The sequence below is a fragment of the Cheilinus undulatus genome, linkage group 3 (assembly GCF_018320785.1).
Source record: "Cheilinus undulatus linkage group 3, ASM1832078v1, whole genome shotgun sequence".
NCBI classification, from domain to species: domain Eukaryota; kingdom Metazoa; phylum Chordata; class Actinopteri; order Labriformes; family Labridae; genus Cheilinus; species Cheilinus undulatus.
The window spans coordinates 4,286,288-4,299,526 of record NC_054867.1 but is presented as its reverse complement, the minus strand read 5'-3'; the positions used below and the strand labels follow the sequence as shown (position 1 = coordinate 4,299,526).

The following is a 13,239-nucleotide window of genomic DNA, read 5'->3' as shown; positions in this document are numbered from 1 at the left end:
CTGGGTAAGCTCATCTGCACGCCGTGGTCGTCAGGGCCTCCGGCCTAGCTCGGTATTGAAGCGTTGCGTGGATCGGCGAGCCCAGGCTTTCTTTCAGTTCAGTTTTTGTTCGGTTGGGATCTAACTCAAAAACAAAGACTAGTTTCATTCAAGTCCGCGAGTCCGAGTTGGCGTCTTCTTCTTCTCAGTGGCCGCGTTCCCCACTACCTGAGTCTTCTGACGTCATTTAAAGGTGACACAGTCGCAGTTTCGCGCGCACTGCTGTCACGGTGCATTCAAGACGGTCGGACATTCTAACACAGCTAAACCCAATGTTTATTTCCCACATGAAAACCAGTCCAAAAAAATTTAAAGAAAAGAAAGGGAAGGAAGAGGGACTCTATCATGCTTATTCCTAACACAAGAAGCTCCACATTAACAATCCATGCCAGCAGTGGGCTGTCAGCTCTAGAGAAGTGCATGCATACAGCGCCATTTTGTCTTGTCATTCTGATCACAAATGTGACGGACAGAACATTCCTCTGAGACTTTTTCGAAAAAGTCCTACCCTTCCCAAATGTTTGCTCTGGGAGCTTTCCCAGATGAATGTGAAACAATGCAGTAGATATTTGAAACAGTCGATCAAGTGTGTCTGGTTAAACATTAACGTTTTAAAAATTAGAATAAAAAGGGATATTTGTGCTCATCTCCTTGCCTTTATGTTGCCCACACTCTGTTTCCAATAGATTGGCAGGCAGGCATAGTTTAGTACTTAAAAGTCTGATTTTCATGTCATCATCCTACATTTTAAAACTTCAGATATTCGAATATTTCATTGTCTATAATGGTTGTAAAGTTATGTTTCTCTCATGTTTTTTACATGACTAAGTCATTAAGTTGCTGTCAAGGGTAAAGCGCCAAAGCGTGTAGCCCATTTGCCAAACTTTTTGTCATTTAACTCCCCCATCCATAACCAAAAGGTAGTGAACAAGCCTGTTCTCTCCTGAGCTTGTGTGTTGCAGTGTCTGCCACCTGTGGTTGATATTTATCTACAGGTGATCAGAGAAGAGAGAAAGACAAACATGGTAGTGTCCCTTCTGTTAAAGCCCCTGTAAAGTGATTCTAGAAAATCTGTATTTCCATTTGTTGTATGACAGACCACTGTGTTCTGACCCACCAGGCCAAATTTCAGTCAAATAAAACATCTCTAAGTTTATAAAATTAAGCCTAAAATCATGAAAAATGAGGCTGTAACATGTGCTTGAGGATGGTGTGGGCATGTCAGTTGAATGAGCAGAAGCCACACCCACTCACTAAAATAATGCTACAATATTGGCTGCTGATTGACACGTGTTTGTAACATATGTCAAGACTGAAGCTGAGGACAAACTACAAGACTTTTTTTCCCCAGATTTTACCCACAATTCCCAGTTGGGCAAAGTCTGCACCAGTCTGCTCTAGTTGGTGACAGTCGGCATGGCTAGTTGACACAAAAATCGTTTAGTGCGTGAGGGGAACAGGCCTCAGTCGCAGTCAGTCAAACATGTTTGAATATTTTGAGCTGAATCTGGACACAGTCAGGTAGTGTGAACCAATTACAGACCCATCTGCAAACACGTGTTGCCAACAGCCAATAAAAAAGAGGGGGTGGGACACAGGAAATAGGGCGGCCTTTGTGAGGGTTTGCGCAATAGTTTGATGCGTTCAGTTGGCTTTAGTTGGTTTGACAAATCATGTAGTTTGTGATCCCTCATCAGGCGCAGTTGTTATGTGTGTTATCACCAATCTTTCGATCTGTAAAGACAGTGAAAGTTGTGTAGTGTGTCCCGAGCTTGACTGGCTGCCCAGTGATGAATCCTTGGTGTCCTTCATGCCTAAAACTTCCCATAACCCTTAGTTTCTAAGATGAAACCTTTGGACAATAAAACAACATGGCATTGAGCCATTTTTATCTGCTGTGTTCTTCATTTTCTTCATGTGTAGCGCCACCTACTGGTTGTATTTCAACTGACATCAGTAATAGTGATGTATTGCAGTGTTTTAAAACTGCAATGAAGAATGTGCATGTTGGTTAAGGTTTCTCTTTATTGTTTGAAATTGTTCCTTTCGGTAAATTCATTCAAAACGATTTTTAGTCTGTGTGAACTCCTGCATCCACTCACAGAGACGGTGAAAGCTTCACAGTCTCTTCTGTTTCTCACTGAGGCTCTGGCGTTATAAGGCCATCAGTCAGATAGCTCTGCTCTGACTGCTACACAATAGCACACCTCCACCTCAGAGGGATTAAAAGTTTCCAGGCTTCAGACCTGATTTGTTTTGACTTTTTGTGGTGTCAAACAGAAAACAGCACAGGCTTACACGGGATTTGTTGGGTTGTACTGTACAACTAATGTTCAAAGAGAGTTTCTTTTCTTTTGGTGACATTTCTGTGTGCTCTGACACCGAGATCTGAGCCTCCTTTATCTCCGCTACAAAGAAGCACCCTCACTGAGGAATACACAGCCAAAGAACACACTATCACACAACTCAGCAAAAGCCACAAACCATGCAAGGACACACTACTACACTAATTAACACAACTTCTAACACACACACACAGGGAGGAGCCAGCACATAACCTCTGAAAAGACTGATTTAACATTCACATATCAAAGCAGCATTCACTGACCAAAGCATGTGAATGTTCAGCCCATCCAAGTTTAAGTTGTGTTTATTTAAAATCATCAAATCATTCTGTATCTTGTTGCCATGCAGTCTGTGGGTAACTACTGTAACTTTAAACTCATCAACTTTACTGCAGAGATCCTCATTATTGGGCTCTAAAGCCTGATGGGGAATAAGGTTGGGTGGAAACCTTATTTTAACGGTGATCAGCGAAAGTTCAAGCAGGAAGTTTCTGCTCATTCTTCAATCACCACTCATTTACATCTCTCCCTTTTCCATTCTTTCTCTTTTCCCACTCTGATGATCAACTGATTCTGGCCATTCACTCAGCTAATCAGATTCTGCCCCAACCTGGTTTGACCAATCATCATGCACCTGTCAGATTTTAAATCTGTCATTCTCTCTTTCACAGTCAGCCAGTCATTCTGTGTAGATGCTGCAACCTTCCTCCACCCCAGCCACCTCCATTCAGTGAATCAGCGTCTAGTCCAGATCCTCACAGATCTCCTGCTCATTCTGCTAAGGTCATTCTCCTCCTCCAGGCCACCTCATTGCCTCATCCGACCATCTGTCCATCCATCTGACCATCCATCCATCCATCTGTCCATCCTCCATCCGTCCAGCCATCCATCTGTCCATCCATCTGTCAATCTGTCCATCCATCCATCTATCCATCCATCCATCCATCTATCCATCCATCCATCCATCCGTCCGTCCGTCCGTCTGTCCGTCCGTCCATCCATCCATCCATCCATCCATCTATCCATTTATCCATCCATCCATCCAACCATCTGTCCATCCATCCATCCATCCATCCATCTATCCATCCATCATCAATAATTAATCACAATTAGTTAAGCATCACCAGTTCACCAACAGGCATGTCTCTGAACCATGGGAGGAAGTCTGAGATTCAGGTTCTGGATTCAAACATGGAACCTTTATGTAAGGTAACAGTTCTAATCAGTGGAGGACTTAGCAACTTTTGGGCCCAAGGCGGCCACATACCGGGCCCTCCACATCCACTATTAGCCCCTCTTTAAACTCTTATCTATTTTGTTTGTAACTTCTTCCTTTACTCAGTCTCCACACAGCAATGATGTACAGATGTCTGGAAGTGGATTTAGAAATAAACATAATATAAACATTTAAACAAATGCACTCACTATAGTTACTATAAAAATGTTATTTTCTGTATTTCTATTGACATTTAAGTCTAATATATTAATTCTTTAATGTCTTTTTGTATTTTCTTAATACTCTCATTTTTTATATTCAGCTAAATGTCATTAGAAACTTAAAGAAGCCATTGTCACATTCCTGATCATATTTAGATTTACAAGTGAATTTAAAAAATGACTGTTTATCAGTGTTTATGTGTAGAAATATCCAGATGGATGTCAAAATATATATCTTGAAATTCAAACAACAGAGCTACCGGATACTAAGTTTTCATGTTTATTTAAATTACAGATTATAATTTATAGAAAGAAAAAAACTAGGTTCCATTTTGGAATTTATCTTCCCTGTCTGTCCATGTTTTACAGACCAAAACCTCTCAAAAAGTGTCCATCATTACTCAGCCAAAACAAGCCAAGGGGTCATGTGGGTGCTCTTGTATTGTTCCCTAGAGTCTCTGAGACATGGTGGGGGTGCAGTTTGTCAAATATACCACCCCTGTTGGATGTGATGAAAGTTAGAGTGTTTCTGGGACTTAATAAAGTTGCTAGTTTCATTTGCTGGACTCTTACCTTCATCTGGATACCAGAATTGATGGGATTGTTCTGATTTTCAGACTACGCTAGGTTCTGTTGCTGTGTCTGTGAGCCGTTTCTGCTAGTCTTGGTTAAAACCTTTAAATTTTCCTCTTTCTAACAGTCCATAATAAAACCAAGTTTACTTCATATTTTGCCCTTTTAATGAAAGTGGCAAGCCCTTACAATTCCAAACAGCCACAGCTGGTCAGCTGGCGCAGGAGAAAGTGTTAAGTAAATTATGTCTTCATGGGGTCCCTGGTAGTCTGGGGTCCCAGGCGATTGCCTACCCTTGCCTAATGGTAAAGTCTGCCTCTGGCACTAACCAGCAAGCCAGTGTGCAGTCCTGGCCAGTCAATAACAAGGCTGAAATATAGAGCTAACAGCACTTAAGGTCAATTTAGAGTTACCAATTAATCCGTCAAGCAAGTCTTTGGACTGTGGAGGGAGGCTGGAGGAGGCCATGACAATCGTATAGAGGACAACACATTTACTGTTTAAGCGCCTCGGTCTATAGCCGCTGTTGAAGCACTGGTGCTCCTCATTCTGAATAGAAAACCAATGTAGCTCTGTGTTTTCATTGCTCAGCTGTTTTTGCTGCCACCCTCACAAACCTCAGTTAAATACAGTTCAACCTGTAACTGTGCTGTGCTGGTCAATGCCAAACCTCTCACACTGAAACTGTGAGATCATCCTTGTTAGCATCAATAAAGAGGGAGGAACTGATCACACCTTTCTTTTCAAGGGTAGATTTTTCACATCTATAGCTGCTGCGGATGCCAGGGCATGATTTCTTTGCATTGCTTTTATGTTTTATGGTGACATTTCCTTGAAAATAAGATCTTAAGTGTTCAGAGCAATTTAAAAACAATATTGCAGGTATTACCAAGGAGAGCAGACGTCAATCTTTGTGCCCTAGCAACAACAAATGCTGCTGAGAAATGCTCTGGAACTGAAACCAGTGCAGAAAACGACAGCTGTGGGCACAGGTCTACACAAAGAACACATCCCAGCTCAGAGAGATTCATCTCCAAATCAAGACGAAGATTTCTTGACAGCTTTCTTAGGCACTCTCTGTCATTTGATGTCATTTTAAGCTGTGATTGTTCTCATCCTTTGCCCCTTTCTCTCATTTTTTGTCTCAATTTTTCTGCTCTCTCCTTCATAATAGCTCCAGTTGTAGGTTGAATCACAGTAACTCACTATTGCCCTTCTGTGTGAGAGCAGCAGTCATTGTCAGTGATTAAACGCCTTAATTGGACAAAGGCTTGACTTAAAGTCTATCAGTCGACCCCTGGGACTGAGGCCTTTCATTCACTGCTGCGTCTCTACACGCCGACAGAAACAATCATTGTGTTACTGCTCACTGGAGCTTGCTGTGCGCTGATAACACTCATGAAGAGGTGATTTAATAATCACTGCATGAAATAGAGCACATTGAGTGTTTCAAGATTAAAATTACATCAGGGAGGCGAAACCATCCCAGAGCTGAAATTACAAACATGAAGGCTAAATTAGATTAAAGCAGGAATGAGAAAATGTCAGATCTTACCTGGATCTGATTTGGAGAAGGTGTCCATGTCTAACAGGTTTCTGAAACAAGAGGAAAGACATTTTTAGAGAATGGCAGAGGCATTCTTATTTGGTAAGGTTCAGGTGGTAGCTTTTTCAGGAGATGAAGGCCAGGTTTACATGACAACAAAAATGGAAACCTTTCAGAGATTCTGGTGGTTCAGTCACACAAAAATAAGCCTTTTTGAGAAAACAGACTCCCTCTTTCTGTTTGTGCTGCTCTGTCCAAGTCAACAAATGTTCACTTAGTAGTTAAGGTCACTTGGAGAAGAAACCCATCCTCACCCTCTGTCCTCTCAACATTTCTGCAAAGACATATTTGTATGTTTCCACCTCACCACTCATGTGTGCATCCACATATTTCATACAAAAGCCATGACAACTACAGACCCGGCATAAATACGGCATTTTCAGTTGTTTTTGTGGATCACACTGGTTATGGCTAGCCCTAGGAAATCGCTAGATTTTTTTGCCCATCTGCACAGCTGACTTAACAGGGGTCAATATTATTGACATAGTTGGAATTCCTCACTGAGCTCTTATCCTTTAGGTAGCTCACAAGGATTTTGTGTTTACTTCAAATACAGAATAATTATACTTAACAAGCCAATGTTAAGTACAATGTCCAGAAGACGAACATCTCTATGTACATCCACATTCAGGGCCTTTACTGTAGACCAGTGTTAGCTAACCCTGCTCAGCCAAAGAGCCAAATAAAGAAATACCTTTGCAAGACCAACAATGTTAGTGGTGAAAAGTGGCAAAATAGGGTTAAAGTTGCAACAAAAATAAGTTAAAAATGGCAAAAATTGGCTGGAAACTGGCATAAAAGTGGAGAAGAAGTGGCACAAAAGGGCAAGAAGTGGAAAAAAGGGAAGAAAGTGGCAAAAGTGGGGAGATGAAGTGGTGAAAATGGTCAAAAAGCAGCAGCAAAGAGTGGTAAAAACTGGGAATAAAAGTGGCAAAAAATGTCAAGTAAGGGAAAAAATTGCAAATAGCAAAAAGCAGGATAAAAGTGGCAAAAACAGGGCAAAAATAAGGGGGAAAGTGGCAAATAGAAGCAGCAAAAATGGGCTCAAAGCAGCAAAAAAGTAGCAAAAGTAGCAAAAAATGGTATAAGGGAGGCAAAATTACAAATAAGGGCAATGGAAATATACAGAGAAAAAATAAACGTTGACAATTAAAGCCCACTGTAACAGTAGGGGAAACAAATGGATTAATGTGACTTGCAGTGGATAATTTCTGAGTTTAAAGTTTCCCTTTTTAGGGTTTTCTGGGTGAATAATGTTTCTAATTAAGACATAAAAGAGCCACAAATCATGACAAAAGAGCCACAGGTTGAGTATCACTGCCGTAGACTTTACTGTCAGTTATTACAACAACAGAGAAGCTCTGTGAGAAACTGACAGTCTTATGCTCTGATAAGGAAAAACAACAAAGACATCATTATTATGAACTCACCCTGTCAGGAGGGTGGCACAGGCGGGAAAAGGGGTACTGAGTACCCGGGCCCTGAGTAGAGTGGGGCCCTTGAGATGACTGGAATGAAGTGTTTTTATTTTTTTTGGTAATTACCACCATTATTGAATCAAAGCCAATAAATGAATTGGTAAACAGACTGAAATTTTAATCAAATCAGGTCGAATAAACTTTTGGGGGCCCTGCTCTTCCCCTCAAAAAAGGTTTAGTCAGATTCTAGTGCTGCGCAGCAGAGTGGGCCCTGAGGACAAGGTAGAAGGGATAGAGAGCAGGATGAGGATGATGGAGGAGAATAAAGTAGGAGCAGTGTGAATAGGATTAGAGGTTCATAAAGAACCAGAAGTGGTGAAGAAATACATAAGTATTTCCCAGATGTGGGGTTAGAAAGCTAAAATGGTGTATTGTGTCATACTTTGGGAATAGACTAATAATATAATGTGAGGGAATAAGACAACTAATTTAAATCCATCCATTGTGCTTTAGTCATCAAAGGTGTATTCACAAATTGTCATAGTATGGTACTTAGAAGTATATTTAAAAGTAAAAAAAACAAAACAATGCTGTGTACACTAAACATTGAAAATGGTGTTGGTTGGAATAAGAACATTTGTAAGTTGTCTTGTGAAAATTTTCTGAGAATAACTGTGTATTCTGTGCCATAAAATCGATCTGATCTGTTGCTACTATGAGTTGGATTTTTAACTGTTGCCCTGACAAGAAGTAACTTTTAATGGCACTTTCTGAAGGGATATTTTGACATCAGTAATCTCCAGACTTTGTCGAATATGTACAGAATTAAACAACAGAAAAATACATTTGAAATATTTTGTTATATATCGTTATATATTTGTTATATATATATCAATGAGCAAAGTAAAACTTTGCTCATTGATATAGAGAAATTATACTTGCGTTGAAATGCATGGATATTCATTGAATTCAACTTTTTTTGCCAGGTTGGCCAGCTAAGGGGGCCCTGTGTAATTTTCTTCCTGGGGCCCCAAAATCCCTAGCTACGCCCCTGGTCCCTGTGTATCAAGAAGATGACAATATGGACTGGCAGTCTACTTAAAGCTTAAGGTACAGGGATTCAGATTCAGATTCTCACGAAGGGAAATTAGTTTTGCAGCAGGAGCACACAAAGACCACATCAGCAGTGAAATAAGACCAAGTTAAAAAGCCTAAAAGTCAGACACAATAAAAATAACATAATATTTAAAACAACACTAACAAAATCTACACATATACACAAAATCACTGCTAATAATCAGTCCAGAGCTCATACTGAAAATGGAAACATTACCACCAAGTAATGCAAAGTGCAATATGAAGATGTGCAAAGAAGCATCAAAAGTACAATAAGAACAAGAGCAACCTAAAGGCTATTTACCATTCAGTGAATGAGGCCTCGTTGGCAGGACGGTGTTCTGCTTCATTTCTGTTTTCATTTTAGTTTCACGTTGAGACATTAACATTTTGAAAACAATCTCCGTCTATACCAGACCGCAAACACAAAAACGTTGTAGTAAGGTAATGTACTAAATAAATCTGTCCCTACAGCAAGGATGGTACTGCACATTTACTGTATTTCATGTGTTTTTGATTATGTTTAACATTGTTATCATACATGGGTGCATGAAAGTAATTCATCATTAAATCCTCTTCTTCACCATTGTGGCACTGCAGCAAAATTTCACAACACATATTGATGCAAAAATGCTTCTAGGCCAGTCCTGTTATAATGCAGATATCTGCTAAGACCGTTTAGGTTTCTATGAACAAATTTTCTCCTACAGCCTTTAATTTCTCGTGGTGTCATGAAATTTTTCTTTTCAAAAATTAACGTTTTTTCATCCATGGCATCTTCTTAACCTCTGTAACCCTCTGACTGACTGATGACCTGTAGTTTGTGCCACAAGATAGGACGTGACGTTGATGTAGTGATGAGATCTACAGTCAGGAGTCAGTGCATTTGTTCTATTTGAAAGTGACCGGATTCTTTGTGAGTTATCTCTACATGGATTGTTGCATTTCGGCAGCAGCTTCCACTGAAATGAGACCCGGCACCAGGGGTGTAGTGGTGCTTTTAGAAGTGGGTGTATGCTGAATTCATCCCCACATTTTCAAGTGGAATTTTCAAGTGTAGATGAAAATGTAGCTTCAAGTGTCAGGTTCTAGATTGCAATGCTCGCTTCTAGTGGTAACTGAGGCAATCAGCAAAGTTAAGAAAACTGTGCATCAGTTATTTGGTCATTTCTGTGGTGCTGCAGACACATGCAAGATGTAGAAATCCAAAATGGTAGAGTCCCTGGAGGGGACATTCTTATGAATGGGCTTAAGACATTCAGGAGGCCAATCTATAAATATGTTTCAGTCCTGATATTTGGAAACAAATTCCTATATTTTTTTTAGAATTTACTAAAAAATGTAACCTCAAAATTTTGTAGCAATAACGACGACCATCCACTGAAACAATGTTAAAGATCTGACTCTGAAGATGAACAATTCCCTGAAAATAAATACTTCATGAACATCTTTATGATATATTCTCCCAATCCTACATGATTTCACTGATTATGATGGGCTCATTTGGTGCTACAGATCTTCTTGAGTCTTGGGTGCAGGTGTGACTGTCAGTTAAATTTCATTGCTCAGCTACAGCAGAAACCCCTTTCTCATACTGGTAGGATGTTGTAAAAGGGAAGAGTGTTGCCAGGGCTCTCCTGCCTCGCAGCCGGTATTCCTTTTTCCACTCCGATCCAAAATGTGGCCTACGTCTTGGATTTGAACTGCCACTGCATTGTTGATTCTGAGGTGGTGTTGCTTAGCTTTGCCACACCACATCCCCTCTGTCATTATGTCGCACTCCCCTGGGGGGAAGCCCATCACCCACTTTGGGAACCACTAAACTTGGGTCAGCAGACGTTCCTGCCTGTCCTGTGCGTACAAGAAAAGCCCGAGGCAGGGGGAGAAGCAGCAAAAAGCCCCAGAGAAGAGCATCAGTGAGAACAGAATGACATTGATAAAGTCAGAAAAAGGGAGGAGCTGGGGTGGAGGAGGAATACAAAAAGTGTCGGCTAGAGTAGCTTAAATAAGGCGGCATGAGTGTGATTAGCCAATAGCATGTTTAAAAGTGAATTGACATGAATTATCGGTTATATGGCAGTGCTTGACTCCATGGCCTCCCTGAACTAACGCTGTGCTCAGTTCGCTTATCACTTTTTGGTAAACTCTGTTATCTGTAATGAGAATGTGTTCATGTCACATTTAGCTGTGTTGTGTTTGTTTTTCACTTTATTACCTGAAAAGAAATGCCTCAAAATGCTTTTGTCCACTGCCTGAGTAGTCCTAGTGAAATGGTCTGTATTAATCTTTACCTGTGACCACCAAACTACTAAAACCCTGCTGAATATACAGCGAGGGACTCATTTAAAACAATAAACTCTTTAAATGTGGTACTGCATCACCCTGTCAGAGTTTAGTTATATTAATAACAGGCTGTGCATAATAACTTACATAGCTGCTCCCCTGGTGTGTAACTGCTGACTAATCCATCTGTATTACTAGAGTAAAGCTCACTCCCTCATTAGGTATAATCATTCTGACATTTGGGTTGTTTTCTAGGGCTCAAATGGAAAAAACAATGAAGGCAGCGAAAACTTCTCTTCTCTAACTTTGTGTTGATAAAGAAGCTCCCATTAAAAGCCACACAGTCCTACTGTCCTGCAGGCATTTATTCTGCAGCAGCCTCCAAGAACAGCCTCTCCTTCCCTCTGAGTGATACAACATTACACAGGCACTCAGTCCTGGGTGTAATTAGTAAAGTGTGGGCCCAATTTAAATGTGTTTCTCCTTATTTATGCTGGAAGTTCTCCAGTATAGCTCACTCCTTAACAAAACAAAGAAACTAAACATGTATTTTAAAAAAGGTGCAAACTTTTATTCTCTGGTCAATAAAACTGAAGAACATAAGAGGGTTTTGTGTTTCCTCATGTTGCAGCAAGGGAAATTAGTCAAAATATACTCACAAACACAAAGAGCTTTGTTGCACAGAGACATGAAACCACTGCCAGGATTACAACCCAATTTCCTCCTAACAACTTGACACATTAGTGAGAATTGACTGTGATGACAAACACGGCGTTGAATGAAGAGCCGAGGAGCTGTAAGCGACAGATTGAAACGCGACTCTCTGGAGGGCTCGTACCGTCGCTGTGAGGCTGACGAGGAGCGAGTCAGAGGGGCACGCTATGCTCACGCTGGCGTATCCATGTTGTGTATGTTCATGCGTGGGCCTCGGCTCAGTAGCTCTCCTCTGATAATGGAGTGACAGTTTGTAGAGCAAAAACACACGAGTGTAGGAGCCATATGGAGCCCCCACACTGACGCTCCCACTCTGCACTGGATACTATTTCTGCTGAACAGAAGTCAGCTCTGCTGGAAAAAGACCTAACATAGAAATGAAATTAAGGATCAGTCAAAAGATAATCAAAATGTACAACCCCAATTTCAAAAAAGTTGGGATGCTGGGTAAAATGTAAAAAAATGAATGCAATGATTTGCAAATCTCACAAACCCATATTTTATTCCCAAAAGAATAGATGTTGAATTTGAGAAATTTTACCATTTCATGGAAAACATTAGCTTATTTTGGAAGCAACACATCTCAAAAAAGTAGGGACAGGGCAACAAAAGGTTGGAAAAGTAAGTGGTACCGATGAAAAACCGCAGGAGAAGCATTTTGCAACTAAATATGTTAATTGGCAACAGGTCAGTAACATGTCAGGGTATAAAAGGAGCTTTTTAGAGAGACAGTGTCTCTCTGAAATAATGATGGAGGTTCACCATACTGTGAAAAACTGCATCTGGAAATTGTGGGACAATTTCAGAAAAATGTTCCTCAATTTCCCACCATCTGCAGTCAATAATATCATCTAAAGAATCAGAGAATCTGGAGAAATCTCTGTGAGCACGAGACAAGGCTGATAAATGCTTGTGATCTTCGGCTCTCTGGTGGTTCTGTACTAAAAACAGGCATGGTTCTGTACTGGAAATCCCTGCACGGGCTCAGGAACACTTCCAGAAATCACTATCTGTCAACACAAATGGAAGTTAAAGCTGTAGCATGCAAAGAAGAGTCATATGTGAGCAGGATACTGAAACACAGCCATCATCTCTGGGCCAGATCTCATTAAAATGGATTGAGGCAAAATGGAAAACTGTTCTGTGGTCAAAATGTAAAGTTATTTTTGGAAACCACAGAGGCTGGGTCCTGTGTGGACTAGAGAGAAGAGGGACCATCCAGCTTGTTAACAGTTCTAAAGCCTGCATCTCTGATGGTATGGGCTTACATTGGTGCCTATGGGCAGCTCACACATCTGGAAAGGAACTATCAATGCTGAAAGTATAGAGAGGTTTTAGAGCAACATAAGCTCCCATTCGGACAACTTCCCTTTCAGGAAAAGCCTCGATTATTTCAGCAAGATGATGCTAAACCATGTATAGCATCCCTCACAACAGCATGGCTTCACAGCAGAAGAGTCCAGGTGCTGAACTGCCCCCCTGCAGTCCAGACCTTTCACCAATAGAAAACATTTGGAGCATCAGAAAATGAAATGTCTGGCAAAGAAGACAAGAACACCTGGGGCTGCTTAGCAGCTAGAATCCTTCACTGGAAAAGAATGGGACAACATTCCTCTCCCAAAACTCTAGTAACTGGTCTCCACGCTCCCTAGATGTTTACAGGCTGTTGTTAAAAGAAGAGGAAATGCTTCACAATGGTAAACATGGC

General features: G+C 40.8%; 1 protein-coding gene across 1 annotated transcript in view; it reads right to left on the bottom strand.

Moving 5' to 3' along the window:
- The window catches only part of LOC121506932 (copine-9-like), a 330,340-nt gene that overhangs the window by 283,884 nt on the left and 33,217 nt on the right, over positions 1-13,239 (bottom strand). The window contains exon 2 of the mRNA XM_041782988.1: positions 5,950-5,990. Within this exon, the coding sequence (XP_041638922.1) occupies positions 5,950-5,990 (41 nt within the window). The remainder of the gene's footprint in view (positions 1-5,949; positions 5,991-13,239) is intronic.